The sequence below is a fragment of the Lineus longissimus genome, chromosome 10, assembly GCF_910592395.1.
Source record: "Lineus longissimus chromosome 10, tnLinLong1.2, whole genome shotgun sequence".
NCBI classification, from domain to species: Eukaryota; Metazoa; Nemertea; class Pilidiophora; order Heteronemertea; family Lineidae; genus Lineus; species Lineus longissimus.
In genome coordinates, this window is record NC_088317.1 from 2149206 (window position 1) to 2174651 (window position 25446).

A 25446-nucleotide genomic window follows, 5' to 3' on the forward strand; every position below is an offset into this window, starting at 1 on the left:
TATGGAGGCGCACGTTGGGTATAAGATGCGCAGCATATTTGAATCTGTATTTCAAGAACCTTGTACCCTGTGTGTCAGTTAATAATGCATTGTATTGAATAGTACAATATCGATTCACTTTTTGAATGACTTATTTTTCGTTTTTTTTTATATATTTCAACCAGACAATACAATTTACCCCCTTACAGTACATCGTGTCCTTTCCCAGCCACGGTACGTGTGACAATCCACGTACAACGAATGCCAAACGTTGAACCGACGCATTGAGTGGAGATGCCCGCGTCCCCAGCAAATGTCCGACCAGAAAGGCACCCGATCAATACTGAGAGACGGGGACAGATTGCTGTAGCAATACCATATCGAGTACCTAGCCCAGGATAGGGTGAGCTTGAGGAAGAATGTGGCCGACTTCGGTGCAGTGCACAGATGATACTGACCCTTGTTAAAATCTTCACCAATAACGTTGGACGTAATTGTACGGATTGGCCTGCACCTGCCCACAATAAACATGCGTATTATTGAAGTTGGGTCTCCAAGAAAAAACACACACCAATATGCGCATATATAGCATGGCATTGCCACACTGGTCTCTCGTGCACTTTTCGACGGAACCCCAAACCCCTTGGTATAGGGGTCTGAAGCCCTCCGGTGTTGCATGCCGCTGTTCGTGTAACTCATATATCTAACCAAAATGCCTGGACCAAATAAGTTCTTTGATTGTGCTTTATTGTATTATTACTTGTGTACATTTTACAAAGTTGGAACTCAATAAAGACTGAAGTTTAAATTTTAGTCGAAGATTTGAGGGGGTATTTTTGCTTCATGATTCTTGAACTTTACCTTCTTTTGGTAACCGTGACTCCCTTCAAACGCCAATGCCTCCTCCTTCCTCATGCACGTCCCCTTCTTCATGCTCAACTGACAACATAAGTCACCGTCATTTCGGTAAGCGATGAAGGTTGAACAGGCCGGTTTTCTCCCACAGAGTATCGTACATTTTATGAGGGAAATAACGAATTGTCTCCCTAGATCGGGCTCTAGCAAAATCATGTCTGAGGCGAGTCTGCTGAATATTCCCTGCATCATTTGGCATCGTGTTCAGATGATCGGTTAGAACTAATCGTCATATTCGACTAAAAGTAAAATCATTGTCATTTCCATTCAATTCCAAGTGATAACCACCCTAGAGAATCAATTCCCCAGATTGCCGAGAATCAGGCAGGCCTTCCAGTTTGCCGAGCTCGCCTGTCCTGGTGATAATACGCAGATCTGTACAATTTCTGCAAAGATGTACTAGATACTAATGCACGTGATACCTAAGAACATCGTCCAATAATTGGGATTATCAGATTACCTTGCCGGGCAGCAAGGTCCTCTTAGTAACCTTCAATATGCCTGGAGACTGAATATTTCCATCAGCGAGCAGTGGCTCAGAGAGAGTATCCTTCGATCTGCCTGCAGACTGAATATTTCCATCAGCGACCAGTGGTTCAGAGAGAGTATCCTTTGATCTGCTTTGAGAGTGAATATTTCTATCAGCGACACCTGATTACAAATAAGGGACGTCTATTGCGACCACATCCCTTGCGTCGGTCAAATGGAAAAGGTAGCAAGTCGCACCATTTATGACAACATTAAGTTTGTTAAACTTACTAGCTATCGTTCAGCGACAACTTATTTCAAGTAAGGGACGTTTATGAAAGAACTATCTGACATGATAGCAGCCTGAGTTTGAGCATCAGACGTCGATAGCACTTCCATTCAAAGTTTAACAATAAAACTGGCTCGACGACCGATTTTAGTCGCCGGAAACTATTATCGGTAAAACGTGAAATCATGATTCAATCGATAACATCGACAATGCTCAGTAGCAATAGTACTGTGATGAATAATCAGTTAAAATGGGTTTTACTCGAACATACCAAGTATTTCTAAAATCTCAGTTTTTGTGGGCTGAACTTAAATCCCCTAGAAGAAAACGGGGAAGATTAAGGACAGGAGGGCAGTGGTGGTTCCTCCAACCAGACTCAGCAGGTTACCAAACTTTGGGATGGTCTCGGCCTCGAACAAGATCGCACACGTAAAGAGTGTTCGTATTACGATTCTCTTGATGCCAATTTCTGAAAGAAATGAGGACCTACCATCTTGAATTGTCCAATGCTTTCGGAAAGGTAATTTTTATGTGCTCACATGGGAAAGATAGATCCTGAAGAACAACCCTGAGTTTGAACTTGAGAATGAATGTTCAGGCAGCGTTGAAAGTAATCACATGTGCACTATAATACATTAGGTACTTAGGTACTTACTCTGTGGTACTTTCAGTGCTCCTTCGATTTCCTGTAGCACTGGGTTGATGACGATAACGAACTCAAAGAGTAGGTGCAAGGATAGAAGAATCTGTGCGACGTAGAGAAGTGGTCCATTGGCAACCTTGTACAGGGAGGCTATAACGTTGTCGTCTACCCCGATGCCCAAGACTACGTACCCCGTCACGGTGACTGGTAAATACATACAAAGAACCACTGAAAAAAGAGAGCAACATATCGGCATCATCCCTGAAACAACAGAAAACTGACCAATTTTGATATTAGGTCAGGGCTTGGTTTTGTAGTGGACAGCGCAGCGCTCCTGGGACAGGTTCAACGTAAGACTATTTCAGTGAAGGGAATCTGATAGATAAAAGGTGACTTTGGCGACTCTACTCTTGGTCTCTATGCTGTAATGAGAACGACTCCTTCCGGTAAGCACCACCAATGTGGCGTTGATTTAAACCACATGTGTAAGCGATGTATACGGATTTGGAGAACTTGTCCTGTTCCTCCATGTCGTGTTTTATGGACAACAGGACAGGGTGGTTTCCGTAGGCGAAGAATATGGTCCCCAGTGACATCAGGGCAAGCTTAATCTCGACAGGGTTGTGGTACGCCTCGATCAAGTCCCTCGCCATAATGATTTTGGCGACTATGCAGACGCAGGCGATTGCGATAAATGCCAAGGCTGCGATTGCGATGTGCCTGTGGAAGGTGGATATAAGCATGGTCAGGGATCTGAAGTTGATAAATCGACTAACACGGTGCCTAGTTGAATGAATATACCGCCTACAGGCCACAATCGACTCGCCCGAATCTTTACTCTAACGAATTTTAGAGGGGTGAAATGCACTCCTTACACCCCTTAATTTCACCAGCCACAAAATATCGGGCTGGTCTGGTCTGTTTCTAGAAATCTATTCCCGACGCAACAGGGTATTGGTTAGACACCGTGACTAAATTCCCCCAAGAATATGACCATTTGCTGGAAAGCTCTCTTCTTCTTTTCCTTCTGCAAAATTCGAAGTCAGCACGGGGTCAGTACTAAAGTACATTTGGTTTCAACATTGTCTGTATCTTTGCCTCTTTCAATAATTTTGACTCTGGTTAGATCTTCATTTAATGAAATATCTGCAAAATATAGCTAAAGCCATTGGACAATATGGGAAGAGCAAAATCACAAGGAAAGCATGTAATTTCCTCACCACATATCCTTTGGACTCTAGAGCCAAGTGGGAGGCGTGAGAACAGCCACGATGATGATCATCCAATAGCAGAACGACACGTGTACACCGACGTCAGCGAGTAGTTCCTGAATCATTTCCGCCGCTAAAAGAACGACATGCCACTGCCGGCCATGCCCCCAATGATGAACACGACGGCACCGGGAACGGTCAGGCTCTTGTGGCTGACGATATCAACCGAGTCCAGAGGGTCCTCTTCATCGCGAGACCGGTTATCACTCTGTATGCTTGGCGCAAGATAGTCCGTCGAATCAGCCATTTCCATGTCTTTCGAATTATCCTCGGCCCCCATTGTGTAATTGAAAGATTTTTCCAAAGGAACAGATGTTTCTCACGAAAAACCTTTAAATCTGGACACGTTTAGCTCAATAATTGGATGCCCACCAGAATATGAAAGAAGCGAAGTTGAAGTCTTGATTTCAAGATGAGAACCGTACTGCTTCCAATGCGATGTTTACTGCCGAAAATATTTGGTTGCAGTTTCTTCTAAAGGGCTCATGGCAGCTCTTGCTGATTACCATTCAGGCCCTTAAACAAACATAAAAATTAAAAAAATTCGATATCCACGTATGCACAATCGACCGGAAGGAAGTCTCACGTAAATTCACTTATCCCTTGTGATTGGTTCGATCAACACCGCTGAAACAAAATTAGGAGGCTGCGATTGGCCACACGAAGGGAGCGGCTTCAGTTGAACTGCTGTTGGAAGTGTCCAATGGATATCCACGACTATCAAACAATATGGAAATCTATATGTCAAACGTAATACAACGCAAATCATATTGTCTTGAGTTTTGGCCTCAATTATCCAGCAGTGACACTCTCATGACAGTTCGTTCTATTTTATGTTTAATTTGATACGGTAAGGCCGATCTTTCGTGAGAGAACAAGATAAGGCGAAGGTCAAATGATAAGCAGGTCACATCTGATTCGAGCGTCGTTAGAAAAACAGTTATTCTTACACTTTACCAGGGAGCTTTTGGCTGATAACCAAAGGTCAGACATATACGACGTACATTGTAATGGATCATTGATTAAAAGTGAATGACCAGTCTACATGTATTTTGGGGCGGTCTACACTCTCTGTTACGCTTCGAGTTCTGTTTTGTGAAATCATGTCAAATGTTTCTGGTTCAATGACCTAGACTACCACGCATTCGTTCAAACATGGCCGACGGTTGTTCAAAACATGGCGGACGGGCGTCTGTGTTTTCTAACTTGACGGCTAGGGTTTTTATGAGTGCATGTCAACTTTGATCAACGCCATGTTTTTCTAATTTGTGAGAGTAGTAACGGGAGATTATGCAGGACAGACGCTAATGATAATACATGTATTTATCATGTGATTGATAAGTGAAAATACCACCACTTTGTCCCAACTTACGGATGTATATATCTCTGGCGACCATTCCACAGAAACCATGTCATTGGCTCGCGCTCGTCCTCCCTTGAACTGGAAAATATCTTCACGACTGTTATAGGCATGAATTTATCATGTTCCAGCAAATTCCGTTCATTCGGTTCTGTTGCGTTAATTCGGTGAGGCCTCCAGGCGGTATATTCCAACTCGTTCAAAGTGAATTTTGGTATCCTTCTTCGTGGTTTCAAGAAACGCAATGTGACCGTTTTTTAATTTTTGGAAATCTTTCTGCTTTTTACCTGTGATATTGTAATTACATGCAATACTTATCAATCCTAATGATGGTTCGTTGTCATGACCATCCCGGGAACAACCCAATAGCAAGCCAAACATTGAAAGAAGGTTACCGGAATGCCCGCCGAATACATTAACCGTGAAAATATCATTCGCTACCGCTGCCGCAGTTAACGTTATGTACGCGTGTGGTACACGTACCTTTGAAATTGGGATCTGATAATTCGTCATGGCATAACCGCGGCTCCGCCTGTACCATTGAAAAAACAACGCACCACCTTTTATCAAAACTGATACCAGGTCACCTCCCGGTGAAAAAAATAGGTCGAACGTTTTTCTAAATTGGAGTCGTATACCATGTGTAAAACCGATAGTTATCCAACGACCAGTTATATTATATACAGTGGTGTACACCGTGGTTATCAGCAGTTTATCGAATTTCGAACAGCCAATGACAGCTTTTCCATTGGTGCTAAATTGCCCGTAAAGTGCAAACAAACGACGTTGGACTTGCACTTGAAGACATGTTTCAGAGATCGGTAAGATACAGTGACCTGTGATTTCACCCGTGACGTAGTTATACAGATAAAAGCTAAAAACACTCCCTTCCTCTTTTAAAAGGATCAGATACTTTCCAGTTTTCGGGAACCACATTTCATAATTCACAGCAAGGAATGCCGTTTTGTATAATAGTACGTAATTTACACCTACCGATCGATAAACTTGAAGCTTACTGGTTGGAGACTCATCGTTTTGTTTAAGAGACACCAGCTCACCAGATAATGGCATAAACAAATAGTCGTATATACCTATGGTGAACGGAGGCAGAATGGATCCTCTGCTGTGAAGATTATAACGAAGGGACGGGAAGTTCTTTGGAGAGAATGCATGCAGTTGTAATAACTGTTAAACGTCACCGATAGCTTTGACTTTGAATGCGATGGAAAGATTCCCTTAGGGTACATGTAACTTGCCATGTGTGACAGTTCATTTTAGCCCCGTAAATTAGGAATAGTCTGGCTTGATTGAAGAATCCCTTGTCGGCAACCGTCGTACTGCCGAGCTGTTGCCCTGAACATTCCCGATCATAAATTATGACACGCGAAGTTTTCCGATTGCATCATGACTAACTGACTAGAGAGAGGCATCGCCGCACTAAATATTTAGAGTCTAGACGTTAACTTCATATAAATGAACTGATTCCAAGAGAACCTGGCGATTCTTTGAGCCGGAAACTTGAACATGGAAAATGTTGCCAAATTTGTTCAACAGAATTTGTATCCTTTTTGGTTGCCGTTTAAACTTAATATCAACAGTTAACTGTTGAAGTTTCATTTCTAAATTTGGGGTGATGTTTGTTGTTTGTGCGCACACGACTTGAACTGCATGCTTGATATGTACATTCAATGCAAATTTAGAAATATGCAGTGCAAATGCATTTTGAGGATTGCCCAATACATCAACAAATTTCTCATTGGGTTGCTTCAAGGTCATAATCTGATTTTGAACTTCATGCATCGGATTCAGAGAATAAAGCTTCGAAATCATGTTGCCTGTTCTTATTTGCTTTGAAGAAATGAAAAGGTATTTCAAGAAGGATTGTGGAACAATAATAGCTGAGTGAACTCCTCGCAGGTAACACGAGTAGAGCGTAGCGAGTCTAAGGACTGTTTCAGGGCTGTGTATGACTGAAATATTGAAGAGTGTCACCTCCTGGTCGCTGGCCACTGGGGAAAACAAAACGAAGTGTGTCTGTAGGTTGGTCAATTTCACTTTCATATTATTAAAAATTGCAAACTGGCTCTTCTTTGGGAGGGTTACTTTTCCGGTAAAACGTCCCACTCTAAAGTCAAAAAGCACCAGTTTTCTCCCAATTCCCATTATGACGAAATGGTTATAAGAAGTGAGGACAAATTGGGATTTTCTCTGATAATAAGTCGATTTGTAGAGAACCATGAAGGCCGTTTTGTTACGATTATGCGCATAAACGAGAGTTCTGGTGTACGATTTAGGTCGTTCAGTAAAGTGAACCAATATGTAATCTAAATCCGGATTATAATGAAACATATGGTTATTTTTGTATGATTCGTCGTTCATATGGAGGCGCACGTTGGGTATAAGGTGCGCAGCATATTTGAATCTGTATTTCAAGAACCTTGTACCCTGTGTGTCAGTTAATAATGCATTGTATTGAACAGTACAATATCGATTCACTTTTTGAATGACTTATTTTTCGTTTTTTTTATATATTTCAACCAGACAATACAATTTACCCCCTTACAGTACATCGTGTCCTTTCCCAGCCACGGTACGTGTGACATTCCACGTACAACGAATGCCAAACGTTGAACCGACGCATTGAGTGGAGATGCCCGCGTCCCCAGCAAATGTCCGACCAGAAAGGCACCCGATCAATACTGAGAGACGGGGACAGATTGCTGTAGCAATACCATATCGAGTACCTAGCCCAGGATAGGGTGAGCTTGAGGAAGAATGTGGCCGACTTCGGTGCAGTGAACAGATGATACTGACCCTTGTTAAAATCTTCACCAATAACGTTGGACGTAATTGTACGGATTGGCCTGCACCTGCCCACAATAAACATGCGTATTATTGAAGTTGGGTCTCCAAGAAAAAGCACACACCAATACATTGCCACACTGGTCTCTCGTGCACTTTTCGACGGAACCCCAAACCCCTTGGTATAGGGGTCTGAAGCCCTCCGGTGTTGCATGCCGCTGTTCGTGTAACTCATATATCTTACCAAAATGCCTGGACCAAATAAGTTCTTTGATTGTGCTTTATTGTATTATTACTTGTGTACATTTTACAAAGTTGGAACTCAATAAAGACTGAAGTTTAAATTTTGGTCGAAGATTTGAGGGGGTATTTTTGCTTCATGATTCTTGAACTTTACCTTCTTTTGGTAACCGTGACTCCCTTCAAACGCCAATGCCTCCTCCTCCTCCATGCACGTCCCCTTCTTCATGCTCAACTGACAACATAACTCACCGTCATTTCGGTAAGCGATGAAGGTTGAACAGGCCGGTTTTCTCCCACAAAGTATCGTACATTTTATGAGGGAAATAACGAATTGTCTCCCTAGATCGGGCTCCAGTAAAATCATGTCTGAGGCGAGTCTGCTGAATATTCCCTGAATCATTTGGCATCGTGTTCAGATGATCGGTCAGAACTAATCGTCATATTCGACTAAAAGTAAAATCATTGTCATTTCCAATCAATTCCAAGTGATAACCACCCTAGAGAATCAATTCCCCAGATTGCCGAGAATCAGGCAGGCCTTCCAGTTTGCCGAGCTCGCCTGTCCTGGTGATAATACGCAGATCTGTACAATTTCTGCAATGATGTACTAGATACTAACGCACGTGATACTAAGAACATCGTCCAATAATTGGGATTATCAGATTACCTTGTCGGGCAGTAAAGTCCTCTTAGTAACCTTCAATCTGCCTGGAGACTGAATATTTCCATCAGCGACCAGTGGTTCAGAGAGAGTATCCTTCGATCTGCCTGGAGACTGAATATTTCCATCAGCGACCAGTGGTTCAGAGAGAGTATCCTTTGATCTGCTTGGAGAGTGAATATTTCTATCAGCGACACCTGATTACAAATAAGGGACGTCTATTGCGACCACATTCCTAGCGTCGGTCAAATGGAAAAGGTAGCAGGTCGCACCATTTATGACAACATTAAGTTTGTTAAACTTACTAGCTGTCGTTCAGCGACAACTTATTTCAAGTAAGGGACGTTTATGAAAGAACTATCTGACATGATAGCAGCCCGAGTTTAAGCATCAGACGTCGATAGCACTTCCATTCAAAGTCTAACAATAAAACTGGCTCGACGACCGATTTTAGTCGCCGGAAACTATTATCGGTAAAACGTGAAATCATGATTCAATCGATAACATCGACAATGCTAAGTAGCAATAGTACTGTGATGAATAATCAGATAAAATGGGTTTTACTCGACATACCAAATATTTCTAAAATCTCAGTTTTTGTGGGCTGAACTTAAACCCCCTAGAAAAAAACGGGGAAGAAGAAGGACAGGAGGGCAGTGGTGGTTCCTCCAACCAGACTCAGCAGGTTACCAAACTTTGGGATGGTCTCGGCCACGAACAAGATCGCACACGTAAAGAGTGTTCGTATTACGATTCTCTTGATGCCAATTTCTGAAAGCAATGAGGACCTACCATCTTGAATTGTCCAATGCTTTCGGAAAGGTTATTTTTATGTGCTCACATGGGAAAGATAGATCCCTGAAGAACAACCCTGAGTTTGAACTTGAGAATGAATGTTCAGGCAGTGTTGAAAGTAATCACATGTGCACTATAATACATTAGGTACTTAGGTACTTACTTTGTGGTACTTTCAGTGCTCCTTCAATTTCCTGTAGCACTGGGTTGATGACGATAACGAATTCAAAGAGTAGGTGCAAAGTTAGAAGAATCTGTGCGACGTAGAGAAGTGGTCCATTGGCAACCTTGTACAGGGAGGCTATAACGTTGTCGTCTACCCCGCTGCCCAAGACTACGTACCCCGCCACGGCGACTGGTAAATACATACAAAGAACCACTGAAAAAAGAGAGCAACATATCGGCATTGCAAAATAAAGGTAAATTAATTTATCATCCCTGAAACAACAGAAAACTGACCAATTTTGATATTAGGTCAGGGCTTGGTTTTGTAGTGGACAGCGCAGCGCTCCTGGGACAGGTTCAACGTAAGACTATTTCAGTGAAGGGAATCTGATAGATAAAGGTCACTTTGGCGACTCTACTCTTGGTCTCTATGCTGTTATGAGAACGACTCCTTTCGGTAAGCACCACCAATGTGGCGTTGATTTAACCCACATGTGTAAGCGATGTATACGGATTTGGAGAACTTGTCCTGTTCCTTCATGTCGTGTTGTATGGACAACAGGACAGGGTGGTTTCCGTAGGCGAAGAATATGGTCCCCAGCGACATCAGGGCAGGTTTAATCTCGACAGGGTTGTGGTACACCTCGATCAAGTCCCTCGCCATAATGATTTTGGCGACTATGCAGATGCAGGCGATTGCGGTAGATGCCAAGGCTGCGATTGCGATGTGCCTGTGGAAGGTGGATGAAAGCATGGTCAGGGATCTGAAGTTGATAAATCGACTAACACGGTGCCTAGTTGAATGAATATACCGCCTACAGGCCACAATCGACTCGCCCGAATCTTTACTCTAACGAATTTTAGAGGGGTGAAATGCACTCCTTACACCCCTTAATTTCACCAGCCACAAAATATCGGGCTGGTCTGGTCTGTTTCCAGAAATCTATTCCCGACGCAACAGGGTAAGTATCGGTTAGACATCGTGACTAAATTCCCCCAAGAATATGACCATTTGCTGGAAAGCTCTCTTCTTCTTTTCCTTCTGCAAAATTCGAAGTCAGCACGGGGGTCAGTACTAAAGTACATTTGGTTTCAACATTGTCTGTATCTTTGCCTCTTTCAATAATTTTGACTCTGGTTAGATCTTCATTTTATGAAATATCTGCAAAACATAGGTGAAGCCATTGGTCAATATGGGAAGAGCAAAATCACATGGAAAGCAAGTAATTTCCTCACCACATGTCCTTTGGACTCTCAAGCCAAGTTGGAGGCGTGAGAACAGCCACGATGATGATCATCCAATAGCAGAACGACACGTGTACACCGACGTCAGCGAGTAGTTCCTGAATGATTTCCGCCGCTAAAAGAACGAACACCACCCCCACTCCGAACTGGGTGAAGTCGATGCACAAAGATACAGCATATCTGTAAGAAATATCCCCGAAAGGGAGGAGTTATCAAACCCTGTTGACATGACCATTCGTTGAAAAGCATTTGGGCAGGAGACTATTAAACTTTTGATGGAACTCACTTGTTTTCCATTGCCAGTTTGGATTTTAAGTTGTAGTTAGGAATACGATAGATGGCTAAAAATACCATCACTTTTCAAGGGGGTTGGGGACCCTTTACTTTCAGTTATATCAGATACCCTACATGCAGAGTGTTTTCACGGTCAGCCACGTTGGAGGGATGAACAATGATATGTTATGTTTATGTAACTTAACGGAGTCAAATTCTGTCATGGTGGTTTGTGCTTGCTTTCTTGTCCTGCTTTCTTGTCTGTGCCTCCATTATGGCAGGTGATGACGTCAGGTGAGACCACTGTATCGAGTAACCTTACATCCTACCTTCCGACTTTGTTGTACGATCTGAACCCGACTGCAGGGTATGGATAACCTGTCCGACCAACTCTGTACTCTGGATACAGTTCTCTCAGCATGAGCCAGCACTTCCCGAGGATGGAGCCAGTGTAGGCGGCCAAGAAGCTACAGATGCCGACCATGACAATACCAACCCAGCCTGAAGACAGTTAGCTGAAGTTACTTTGGATTATGGCAGTTTCGTTCAAAGGAGCATTAGGTTTTTTGGAGCAGGAGTTGTCGGACAAGAGCACGTTGGCCTCATGAGAGAATTTCTTCGTTTGTGTCTTGTTTGTCACAATCAAGATCTGCATCATTACCTTTACATCGTTTATTATTGAAACAATAAATTAAATAGAGAAAACATTTGGATCTGTATCGAAATATTTGAATATTTTGATGAGCGAGGCCAAAGATAACAAACATTCAGCCGGGGTGTCGAACGTAAATTAAAACTCTATCAATTGAAATGAAGGAGATTTATTGACCACAGATTTCCTTCTTTTACTTTTCTTACCTAAGTTATCAACCGCTTTAGGAAGTGCCAGGATGCCGCTGCCGGCCATGCCCCCAATGATGAACACGACGGCACCGGGAACGGTCAGGCTCTTGTGGCTGACGATATCAACCGAGTCCAGAGGGTCCCCTTCATCGCGAGACCGGTTATCACTCTGTATGCTTGGCGCAAGATAGTCCGTCGAACCAGCCATTTCCGTGTCTTTAGAATTATCCTCGGCCCCCATTGTGTAATTGAAAGATTTTTCCAAAGGAATAGATGTTTCTCACGAAAAACCTTTAAATCTGGACACAGTTAGCTCAATAATTGGATGTCCCACTAGAATATGAAAGAAGCAAAGTTGAAGTCTTGATCTCAAGATGAGAACCGTACTGTTTCCAATGCGATTTTTACTGCCGAAAATATTTGGTTGCAGTTCCTTCTTCTTCTTCTGCGTTCAGATTTTCATAACCATTATAACCTCAAGTCGTGCGCCGAGACAAAATCGGCTGTTTGTTGCAGGTCTTCGGCAGTTTCTTCTAAAGGGCTCATGGCAGCTCTTGCTGATTGCCATTCAGGCCCTTAAACAAACATAAAAAGTAAAAAAATTCGATATCCACGTATGCACAATCGACCGGAAGTCTCACGTAAATTCACTTATCCCTTGTGATTGGTTCGATCAACACCGCTGAAACAAAATTCAGAGGCTGCGATTGGCCACACGAAGGGAGTGGCTTCAGTTGAACTGCTGTTGGAAGTGTCAAATGGATATCCACGACTATCAAACAATATGGAAATCTATATGTCAAACGTAATACAACGCAAATCATATGGTCTTGAGTTTTGGCCTCAATTATCCAGCAGTGACACTGTCATGACAGTTCGTTCTATTTTATGTTTAATTTGATACGGTAAGGCCGATCTTTCGTGAGAGAACAAGATAAGGCGAAGGTCAACTGATAAGCAGGTCACATCTGATTCGAGCGTCGTAAGAAAAACAGCTATTCTTACACTTTACCAGGGAGCTTTTGGCTGATAACCAAAGGTCAGCCATATACAACGTTCATTGTCTAAATTAATCATTGATTAAAAGTGAATGACCAGTCTACATGTATTTTGGGGAGGTCTACACTCTCTGTTACGCTTCGAGTTCTGTTTTGTGAAATCATGTCAAATGTTTCTGGTTCAATGACCTAGACTACCACACATTCGTTCAAACATGGCCGACGGTTGTTCAAAACATGGCGGACGGGCGTCTGTGTTTTCTAACTTGGCCGCTAGGGTTTTTGCGAGTGCATGTCAGCTTTGACCAACGCCATGTTTTTCTAATTTGTGAGAGTAGTAACGGGAGATTATGCAGGACAGACGCTAATGATAATACATGTATTTATCATGTGATTGAGAAGTGAAAATACCACCACTTTGTCCCAACTTACGGATGTATATATCTCTGGCGACCACTCCACAGAAACCATGTCATTGGCTCCCGCTCGTCCTTCCTTGGACTGGAAAATATCTTCACGACTGTTTTAAGCATGAATTTATCATGTTCCAGCAAATTCCGTTCATTCGGTTCTGTTGCGTTAATTCGGTGAGGCCTCCAGGCGGTATATTCCAACTCGTTCAAAGTGAATTTTGGAATCCTTCTTCGTGGTTTCAAGAAACGCAATGTGACCGTTTTTTAATTTTTGGAAATCTTTCTGCTTTTTACCTGTTATATTGCAATTACATGCAATACTTATCAATCCCAATAATGGTTTTTTTTCGTTCGTTGTCATGACCATCCCGGGAACAACCCAATAGGAAGCCGAAAATTGAAAGAAGGTTACCGGAATGCCCACCGAATACATTAACCGTGAAAATATCATTCGCTACCGCTACCGCAGTTAACGTTATGTACGCGTGTGATGCACGTACCTTTGAAATTGGGATCTGATAATTCGTCATGGCATAACCGCGGCTCCGCCTGTACCATTGAAAAAACAACGCACCACCTTTTATCAGAACTGATACCAGGTCACCTCCCGGTGAAAAAAATAGGTCGAACGTTTTACTAAATTGGAGTCGTATACCATGTGTAAAACCGATAGTTATCCAACGACCAGTTATATTATATACAGTGGTGTACACCGTGGTTATCAGCAATTTATCGAATTTCGAACAGCCAATGACAGCTTTTCCATTGGTGCCAAATTGCCCGTAAAGTGCAAACATACGACGTTGGACTTGCACTCGAAGACATGTTTCAGAGATCGGTAAGATACAGTGACCTTTGATTTCACCCGTGACGTAGTTATACAGATAAAAGCTAAAAACACTCCCTTCCTCTTTAAAAAGGATCAGATACTTTCCAGTTTTGATAAACGACATTTCATAATTCACAGCAAGGAATGCCGTTTTGTATAATAGTACGTAATTTACACCTACCGATCGATAAACTTGAAGCTTACTGGTTGGAGACTCATCGTTTTGTTTAAGAGACACCAGCTCACCAGATAATAGCATAAAAAAGCAGTCGTATTTACCTATGGTGAACGGAGGCAGAATGGATCCTCTGCTGTGAAGATTATAACGAAAGGACGGGAAGTTCTTTGGAGAGAATGCATGCAGTTGTAATAACTGTTAAACGTCACCGATAGCTTTGACTTTGAATGCGATGAAGATTCCCTAAGGGTACATGTAACTTGCCATGTGTGACAGTACATTTTAGCCCCGTAAATTAGGAATAGTCTGGCTTAATTGAAGAATCCCATGTCGGCAACCGTCGTACTGCCGAGCAGTTGTCCTGAACATTCCCGAGCATAAATTATGACACGCGAAGTTTTCCGATTGCATCATGACTAACTGACTCGAGAGAAGCATCGCCGCACTAAATATTTAGAGTCTAGACGTTAACTTCATATAAATGAACTGATTCCAAGAGAACCTGGCGATTCTTTGAGCCGGAAACTTGAACATGGAAAATGTTGCCAAATTTGTTCAACATAATTTGTATCCATTTTGGTCGCCTTTTAAACTTAATATCAACAGTTAACTGTTGAAGTTTCATTTCTAAATTTGAGGTGATGTTTTTTGTTTGTGCGCACACAACTTGAACTGCATGCTTGATATGTAAATTCAAATTCAATGCAAATTTAGAAATAGGCAGTGCAAATGTAATTTGAGGATTGCCCAATACATCAACAAATTTCTCATTTGGTTGCTTCAAGGTCATAATCTGATTTTGAACTTCATGCATCGGATTCAGAGAATAAAGCTTCGAAATCATGTTGCCTGTTTTCATTTGCTTTGAAGAAATGAAAAGGTATTTCAAGAAGGATTGTGGAACAATAATAGCTGAGTGAACTCCTCGCAGGTAAAACGAGTAGAACGTAGTGAGTCTAAGGACTGTTTCAGGGCTATGTATGACTGAAATATTGAAGAGTGTCACCTCCTGGTCGCCGGCCACTGGGGAAAGCAAAGCGAAGTGTGTCTGTAGGTTGGACAATATCGCTTTCATATTATTAAAAATTGTAAACTGGCTCTTCTTTGGGAGTGTTACTTTTCCGAGAAAAAGCCCCCATCTAAAGTCAAAAAGTACCAGTTTTCTCCCAATTCCCATTATTTGGAAATGGTTATAAGAATCGAGGAAAAATGTGGATTTTCTCCGAACATAAGTTGAGTTGTAGAGAACCATGAAGGCCGTTTTGTTACGATTATGCGCATAAACGAGAGTTCTTGTGTACGGTATAGGTCGTTCAGTAAAGTGAACCAATATGTAATCTAAACCCGGATTATAACGAAGCATAAGGTTGTTTTTGTATGATTCGTCGTTCATATGGAGGCGCACGTTGGGTATAAGATGCGCAGCATATTTGAATCTGTATTTCAAGATCCTTGTACCCTGTGTGTCAGTTAATAATGCATTGTATTGAACAGTACAATATCGATTCACGTTTTGAAAGACTTATTTTTCGTTTCTTTTTAGATATTTCAACCAGACAATATAATTTGCCCCTTACAGTACATCGTGTCCTTTCCCAGCCACGGTACGTGTGACAATCCACGTACAACGAATGCCAAACGTTGAACCGATGCATTGAGTGGAGATGCCCGCGTCCCCAGCAAATGTCCGGCCAGAAAGGCACCCGATCAATACTGAGAGACGGGGACAGATTGCTGTAGCAATATCATATCGAGTAGCCCAGGATAGAGTGAGCTTGAGGAAGAATGTGGCCGACACCTGTGCAGTACACAGATGATACTGACCCTTGTTAAAATCTTCACCAATAAAGTAGGACGTAATTGTACGGATTGGCCTGCATCTGCCCACAATAAACATGCGTATTATTGAAGTTGGGTCTCCAATAAAAAACACACACCAATATGCGCATAAAGATGGCATTGCCACAATGGTCTCTCGTGAACTTTTCGACGGAACCCCAAACCCCTTGGTATAGGGGTCTGAAGCCCTCCTGTGTTGCGTGCCATTGTTCGTGTAACTCTTATACCTAACCAAAATGCCTGGACCAAATACATTCATTGTTGTATTGTAACTTGTGTACATTTTACATTGTTGGGGTATTTTTGCTTCATGATTCTTGAACTTTACCTTCTTTTGGTAACCGTGACTCCCTTCAAACGCCAATGCCTCCTCCTTCTCAATGCACGTCCCCTTCTTCATGCTAAACTGACAACATAACTCGCCGTCATTCCGGTAAGCGATGAAGGTTGAACAGGCCGGTTTTCTCCCACAGAGTATCGTACATTTTATGAGGGAAATAACGAATTGTCTCCCTAGATCGGGCTCTAGCAAAATCATGTCTGAGGCGAGTCTGCTGAATATTCCCTGAATCATTTGGCATCGTGTTCAGATGATCGGTTAGAACTAATTGTCATATTCGACTAAAAGTAAAATCATTGTCATTTCCATTCAATTCCAAGTGATAACCACCCTAGAGAATCAATTCCCCAGATTGCCGAGAATCAGGCAGGCCTTCCAGTTTGCCGAGCTCGCCTGTCCTGGTGATAATACGCAGATCTGTACAACTTCTGCAATGATGTACTAGATACTAATATACGTGATACCTGAGAACATCGTCCAATAATCGGGATTATCAGATCAGCTTGTCGGGCAGCAAGGTCCTCTTAGTAACCTTCAATATGCCTGGAGACTGAATATTTCCATCAGCGACCAGTGGTTCAGAGAGAGTATCCTTCGATCCGCCTGGAGACTGAATATTTCCATCAGCGACCAGTGGTTTTGAGAGAGTATCCTTTGATCTGCTTGGAGAGTGAATATTTCTATCAGCGACACCTGATTACAAATAAGGGACGTCTATTGCGACCACATCCCTAGCGTCGGTCAAATGGAAAAGGTAGCAAGTCGCACCATTTATGACAAAAACAAGTTTGTTAAACTTACTAGCTATCTATCGTTCAGCGACAATTTATTTCAAGTAAGGCACGTTTATGGAAGAACTATCTGACATGATAGCAGCCCGAGTTTAAGCATCAGACGTCGATAGCACTTCCATTCAAAGTTTAACAATAAAACTGGCTCGACGATCGATTTTAGTCGCCGGAAACTATTATCGGTAAAAGTGAAATCATGATTCAATCGATAACATCGACAATGCTAAGTAGCAATAGTACTGTGATCAATAATCCATTTTCTTTTGTTGCTAGCATACATTGTGATTTTGCACCCCTAAACAATGTATACATAAGGGATACACTGGAGATGTACAGGGTGTTAATCAAATCAGATAAAATGGGTTTTACTCGACATACCAAATATTTCTAAAATCTCAGTTTTTGTGGGCTGAACTTAAACCCCCTAGAAGAAAACGGGGAAGAAGAAGGACAGGAGGGCAGTGGTGGTTCCTCCAACCAGACTCAGCAGGTTACCAAACTTTGGGATGGTCTCGGCCACGAACAAGATCGCACACGTAAAGAGTGTTCGTATTACGATTCTCTTGATGCCAATTTCTAAAAGAAATGAGGACCTACCATCTTGAATTGTCCAATGCTTTCGGAAAGGTTATTTTTATGTGCTCACATGGGAAAGATAGATCCTGAAGAACAACCCTGAGTTTGAACTTGAGAATGAATGTTCAGGCAGTGTTGAAAGTAATCACATGTGCACTATAATACATTAGGTACTTAGGTACTTACTCTGTGGTACCTTCAGTGCTCCTTCGATTTCCTGTAGCACTGGGTTGATGACGATAACGAACTCAAAGAGTAGGTGCAAGGATAGAAGAATCTGTGCGACGTAGAGAAGTGGTCCATTGGCAACCTTGCACAGGGAGGCTATAACGTTGTCGTCTACCCCGATGCCCAAGACAAATTACCCCGCCACGGCGACTGGTAAATACATACAAAGAACCACTGAAAAAAGAGAGCAACATATCGGCATTGCAAAATAAAGGTAAATTAATTTATCAGTCCTGAAACAACAGAAAACTGACCAATTTGAATATTAGGTCAGGGCTTGGTTTTGTAGTGGACAGCGCAGCGCACCTGGGACAGGTTCAACGTAAGACTATTTCAGTGAAGGGAATCTGATAGTTAAAAGGTCACTTTGGCGACTCTACTCTTGGTCTCTATGCTGTTATGAGAACGACTCCTTCCGATAAGCACCACCAATGTGGCGTTGATTTAACCCACATGTGTAAGCGATGTATACGGATTTGGAGAACTTGTCCTGTTCCTTCATGTCGTGTTGTATTGACAACAGGACAGGGTGGTTTTCGTAGGCGAAGAATCTGGTCCCAAGCGACATCAGGGCAGGCTTAATCTCGACAGGGTTGTGGTACGCCTCGATCAAGTCCCTCGCCATAATGATTTTGGCGACTATGCAGACGCAGGCGATTGCGATAGATGCCAAGGCTGCGATTGCGATGTGCCTGTGGAAGGTGGATATAAGCATGGTCAGGGATCTGAAGTTGATAAATCGACTAACACGGTGCCTAGTTGAATGAATATACCGCCTACAGGCCACAATAGACTCGCCCGAATCTTTACTCTAACGAATTTTAGAGGGGTGAAATGCACTCCTTACACCCCTTAATTTCACCAGCCACAAAATATAGGGCTGGTCTGGTCTGTTTCCAGAAATCTATTCCCGACGCAACAGGGTAGTATCGGTTAGACACCGTTACTAAATTCCCCCAAGAATATGACCATTTGCTGGAAAGCTCTCTTCTTCTTTTCCTTCTGCAAAATTCGAAGTCATCACGGGGTCAGTACTAAAGTACATTTGGTTTCAACATTGTCTGTATCTTTGCCTCTTTCAATAATTTTGACTCTGGTTAGATCTTCATTTAATGAAATATCTGCAAAATATAGCTAAAGCCATTGGACAATATGGGAAGAGCAAAATCACAAGGAAAGCATGTAATTTCCTCACCACATATCCTTTGGACTCTCAAGCCAAGTGGGAGGCGTGAGAACAGCCACGGTGATGATCATCCAATAGCAGAACGACACGTGTACACCGACGTCAGCGAGTAGTTCCTGAATCATTTCCGCCGCTAAACGAACGACATGTCACTGCCGGCCATGCCCCCAATGATGAACACGACGGCACTGGGAACGGTCAGGCTCTTGTGGCTGACGATATCAACCGAGTCCAGAGGGTCCCCTTCATCGCGAGACCGGTTATCACTCTGTATGCTTGGCGCAAGATAGTCCGTCGAATCAGCCATTTCCATGTCTTTAGAATTATCCTCGGCCCCCATTGTGTAATTGAAAGATTTTTCCAAAGGAACAGATGTTTCTCACGAAAAACCTTTAAATCTGGACACAGTTAGCTCAATAATTGGATGCCCACTAGAATATGAAAGTCTTGATCTCAAGATGAGAACCGTACTGCTTCCAATGCGATGTTTACTTCCGAAAATATTTGGTTGCAGTTTCTTCTAAAGGGCTCATGGCAGCTCTTGCTGATTACCATTCAGGCCCTTAAACAAACATAAAAATTAAAAAAATTCGATATCCACGTATGCACAATCGACCGAAAGGAAGTCTCACGTAAATTCACTTATCCCTTGTGATTGGTTCGATCAACACCGCTGAAACAAAATTCAGAGGCTGCGATTGGCCACACGAAGGGAGCGGCTTCAGTTGAACTGCTGTTGGAAGTGTCAAATGGATATCCACGACTATCAAACAAAATGGAAATCTATATGTCAAACGTAATACAATACAAATCATATTGTCTTGAGTTTTGGCCTCAATTATCCAGCAGTGACACTCTCATGACAGTTTGTTCTATTTTATGTTTAATTTGATACGGTAAGGCCGATCTTTCGTGAGAGAACAAGATAAGGCGAAGGTCAACTGATAAGCAGGTCACATCTGATTCGAGCGTCCTTAGAAAAACAGCTATTCTTACACTTTACCAGGGAGCTTTTGGCTGATAACCAAAGGTCAGCCATATACAACGTACATTGTCTAAATGAATCATTGATTAAAAGTGAATGACCAGTCTACATGTATTTTGGGGAGGTCTACACTCTCTGTCACGCTTCGAGTTCTGTTTTGTGAAATCATGTCAAATGTTTCTGGTTCAATGACCTAGACTACCACACATTCGTTCAAACATGGCCGACGGTTGTTCAAAACATGGCGGACGGGCGTCTGTGTTTTCTAACTTGGCCGCTAGGGTTTTTATGAGTGCATGTCAGCTTTGATCAACGCCATGTTTTTCTAATTTGTGAAAGTAGTAACGGGAGATCATGCAGGACAGACGCTAATGATAATACATGTATTTATCATGTGATTGAGAAGTGAAAATACCACCACTTTGTCCCAACTTACGGATGTATATATCTCTGGCGACCACTCCACAGAAACCATGTCATTGGCGCCCGCTCGTCCTCCCTTGAACTGGAAAACATCTTCACGACTGTTTTAGGCATGAATTTATCATGTTCCAGCAAATTCCGTTCATTCGGTTCTGTTGCGTTAATTCGGTGAGGCCTCCAGGCGGTATATTCCAACTCGTTCAAAGTGAATTTTGGAATCCTTCTTCGTGGTTTCAAGAAACGCAATGTGATCGTTTTTTAATTTTGGGAAATCTTTCTGCTTTTACCTGTTATATTGCAATTACATGCAATACTTATCAATCCTAATAATGGTTTTTTTCGTTCGTTGTCATGACCATCCCGGGAACAACCCAATAGCAAGCCGAAAATTGAAAGAAGGTTACCGGAATGCCGACCGAATGCATTAACCGTTAAAATATCATTCGCCACCGCTACCGCAGTTAACGTTATGTACGCGTGTGATACACGTACCTTTGAAATTGGGATATGATGCTTCGTCATGGCATAACCGCGGCTCCGCCTGTACCATTGAAAAAACAACGCACCACCTTTTATCAGAACTGATACCAGGTCACCTCCCGGTGAAAAAAATAGGTCGAACGTGTTACTAAATTGGAGTCGTATACCATGTGTAAAACCGATAGTTATCCAACGACCAGTTATATTATATACAGTGGTGTACACCGTGGTTATCAGCAGTTTATCGAATTTCGAACAGCCAATGACATTGGTGACTCGAGAGAAGCATCGCCGCACTAAATATTTAGAGTCTAGACGTTAACTTCATATAAATGAACTGATTCCAAGAGAACCTGGCGATTCTTTGAGCCGGAAACTTGAACATGGAAAATGTTGCCAAATTTGTTCAACAGAATTTGTATCCATTTTGGTCGCCGTTTAAACTTAATATCAACAGTTAACTGTTGAAGTTTCATTTCTAAATTTGGGGTGATGTTTTTTGTTTGTGCGCACACAACTTGAACTGCATGCTTGATATGTACATTCAATGCAAATTTAGAAATAGGCAGTGCAAATGCAATTTGAGGATTGCCCAATAAATCAACAAATATCTCATTGGGTTGCTTCAAGGTCATAATCTGATTTTGAACTTCATGCATCGGATTTATAGAACAAAGCTTCGAAATCATGTTGCCTGTTCTTATTTGCTTTGAAGAAATGAAAAGGTATTTCAAGAAGGATTGTGGAACAATAATAGCTGAAAGAACTCCTCGCAGGTAAAACGAGTAGAACGTAGTGAGTCTAAGGACTGTTTCAGGGCTATGTATGACTGAAATATTGAAGAGTGTCACCTCCTGGTCGCCGGCCACTTGGGAAAGCAAAGCGAAGTGTGTCTGTAGGTTGGATAATGTCGCTCTTATATTATTAAAAATTGTAAGCTGGCTCTTCTTTGGGAGGGGTACTTTTCCGGTAAAACGTCCCACTCTAAAGTCAAAAAGCACCAGTTTTCTCCCAATTCCCGTTATTTCGAAATGGTTATAAGAACCGAGGACAAATGTGGATTTTCTCCGATAATAAGTCGAGTTGTAGAGAACCATGAAGGCCGTTTTGTTACGATTATGCGCATAAACGAGAGTTCTGGTGTACGGTATCGGTCGTTCAGTAAAGTAAACCATTATGTAATCTAAATCCGGATTATAATAAAACGTAAGCTTGTTTTTGTATGATTCGTCGTTCTTATGGAGGCGCACGTTGGGTATAAGATGCGCAGCATATTTGAATCTGTATTTCAAGAACCTTGTACCCTGTGTGTCAGTTAATAATGCATTGTATTGAATCAAGGAGGATACCGCGGTGACGTCACGCCTTTCCAAGATGGCGCTGCATATTGTAAACAAACTCGATCCACGGCCAAGGGAAAATCAAGTCATCAAAAAAGTTAGATTTTTCGCATCAAGTCAGAGTTATTAGTACTTTTCTGCTATGAAATAAGTCTTCAGGCAATAAGCTATCATTTGAATAATGAAAAGTGCTGTTTTGATGGGGAAAAATAGGGTTTTTTAAACCAAATAGCCGGCACCGATCTTCCAAAATTAGCGATGGTTTCAAAACAGTCTCCCAGATATAGGGCAATCTCTTCATTATCATAATGGGATTTGGAGGCATGTTTACAGATTTTACAAGTTCGAGACCTGTAATACCTAAAACTCGCATAGATCCCCATAGATCCCCTCTATTTGTCGAGTTAGCGCCCCTGTAAGATCATGCATTTTCGGACACTAGAACGAAATCTTCCTGCGGATATCGCGGTTTCGGTGATGATTTAAGGAGAAATTGACTGTTCTTAGAGTTGTATGGGACAGAAATGAGTTCATACTTCATGAATACATGAATATATTATGATATGGGCGGGCTTCTAAGTCAAAACAATAACAAACTCAACTGCATCTCTACTGTATATTGCGTAGTGCATTGCCTAGTGTATTTCGTAGTGTATTTTAGCGGAGACATTATTTCCGCACTTTGGCCACGCCAAACGTCTTTTTTATTCGTGGAAGTTAATCTGCTCTGTAAATTTTATTTTACACAGGAAGAATCCATACTAGGTATTGCAATATTTCATGTCTATTGGTGTTTTTGTGTACAGGAGCGCACCAGACAGTGAGACGTGGAGATGTGTTCAGCGCTGGTGCTGTCAGTAGACTGAATCTGATTGGCCATAGCGATCACTAATATGGGTCGGGATCACGTGATGTGACGTCACCGCGGTATCCTCCTTGGTATTGAATAGTACAATATCGATTCACTTTTTGAATGACTTATTTTTCGTTTTTTTTATACATTTCAACCAGACAATACAATTTACCCCCTACAGTACATCGTGTCCTTTCCCAGCCACGGTACGTGTGACATTCCACGTACAACGAATGCCAAACGTTGAACCGACGCATTGAGTGGAGATGCCCGCGTCCCCAGCAAATGTCCGGCCAGAAAGGCACCCGATCAATACTGAGAGACGGGGACAGATTGCTGTAGCAATATCATATCGAGTACCTAGCCCAGGATAGAGTGAGCTTGAGGAAGAATGTGGCCGACACCTGTGAAGTGCACAGATGGTACTGACCCTTGTTAAAATCTTCACCAATAAAGTAGGACGTAATTGTACGGATTGGCCTGCATCTGCCCACAATAAACATGCGTATTATTGAAGTTGGGTCTCCAATAAAAAACACACACCAATATGCGCATATATACACCTTTCCAGAAATTGGGCGCTGAGTGTCCGAAATAGTGATGTCATAAGGGGAAACTAGGCCTTATGGTGGAGGGACAAAGGAGATAGTCATGGTTGACCAACACACTTGAATGCCTTTGATGACGGACAAGGGGGAAAAGTTAGTTCCAATGCAAGCCACCAATTTCGGGAAGCATGTATAGCATGGCATTGCAACACTGGTCTCTCGTGCACTTTTCGACGGAACCCCAAACCCCTTGGTATAAATGTCTGAAGCCCTCCGGTGTTGCGTGCCATTGTTCGTGTAACTCATATACCTAACCAAAATGCCTGGACCAAATACATTCATTTTTGTATTGTAACTTGTGTACATTTTACATTGTTGGAACTCAATAAAGACTGAAGTTTAAATTTTGGTCGAAGATTTGAGGGGGTATTTTTGCTTCATGATTCTTGAACTTTACCTTCTTTTGGTAACCGTGACTCCCTTCAAACGCCAATGCCTCCTCCTCCTCCATACACGTCCCCTTCTTCATGCTCAACTGACAACATAACTCACCGTCATTCCGGTAAGCGATGAAGGTTGAACAGGCCGGTTTTCTCCCACAGAGTATTGTACATTTTATGAGGGAAATAACGAATTGTCTCCCTAGATCGGGCTCCAGTAAAATCATGTCTGAGGCGAGTCTGCTGAATATTCCCTGAATCATTTGGCATCGTGTTCAGATGATCGGTCAGAACTAATTGTCATATTCGACTAAAAGTAAAATCATTGTCATTTCCATTCAATTCCAAGTGATAACCACCCTAGAGAATTAATTCCCCAGATTGCCGAGAATCAGGCAGGCCTTCCAGTTTGCCGAGCTTGCCTGTCCTGGTGATAATACGCAGATCTATACAATTTCTGCAATGATGTACTAGATACTAACGCACGTGATACCTAAGAACATCGTCCAATAATTGGGATTATCAGATTACCTTGTCGGGCAGTAAAGTCCTCTTAGTAACCTTCAATCTGCCTGGAGACTGAATATTTCCATCAGCGACCAGTGGTTCAGAGAGAGTATCCTTCGATCTGCCTGCAGACTGAATATTTCCATCAGCGACCAGTGGTTCAGAGAGAGTATCCTTTGATCTGCTTGGAGAGTGAATATTTCTATCAGCGACAACTGATTACAACAAATAAGGGACGTCTATTGCGACCACATCCCTAGCGTCGGTCAAATGGAAAAGGTAGCAAGTCGCACCATTTATGACAAAATCAAGTTTGTTAAACTTACTAGCTATCTATCGTTCAGCGACAACTTATTTTAAGTAAGGGACGTTTATGAAAGAACTATCTGACATGATAGCAGCCCGAGTTTGAGCATCAGACGTCGATAGCACTTCCATTCAAAGTTTAACAATAAAACTGGCTCTACGATCGATTTTAGTCGCCGGAAACTATTATCGGTAAAAGTGAAATCATGATTCAATCGATAACATCGACAATGC

At 42.2% G+C, this 25446-nt stretch overlaps 1 protein-coding gene across 2 annotated transcripts; it reads right to left on the bottom strand.

Moving 5' to 3' along the window:
- LOC135494508 (uncharacterized) lies at nt 1-25286 on the bottom strand. Of its 2 annotated transcripts, XM_064782547.1 has the most exons (13): nt 25233-25286; nt 24417-25090; nt 19340-20022; nt 18598-18836; nt 18103-18318; nt 16538-17916; nt 11968-12653; nt 11439-11610; nt 10828-11016; nt 10084-10322; nt 9590-9805; nt 2307-2522; nt 1-2120 (listed from the first exon to the last, which is right to left on the bottom strand). In XM_064782547.1, the coding sequence occupies exons 7-13, from the start codon at nt 12191-12193 to the stop codon at nt 1969-1971; spliced, it is 1410 nt and encodes a 469-aa protein (XP_064638617.1). In that variant the 5' UTR covers nt 12194-12653; nt 16538-17916; nt 18103-18318; nt 18598-18836; nt 19340-20022; nt 24417-25090; nt 25233-25286; the 3' UTR covers nt 1-1968. The 2 variants fall into 2 exon arrangements, with proteins under 2 accessions (XP_064638617.1, XP_064638618.1); XM_064782548.1 differs by lacking the exons at nt 1-2120; nt 2307-2522; nt 18103-18318; ... (2 more) ...; nt 24417-25090; nt 25233-25286 and adding an exon at nt 7936-9402 and having other exon boundaries at nt 16538-16599.
- Nucleotides 25287-25446: the final 160 nt, after the last annotated feature.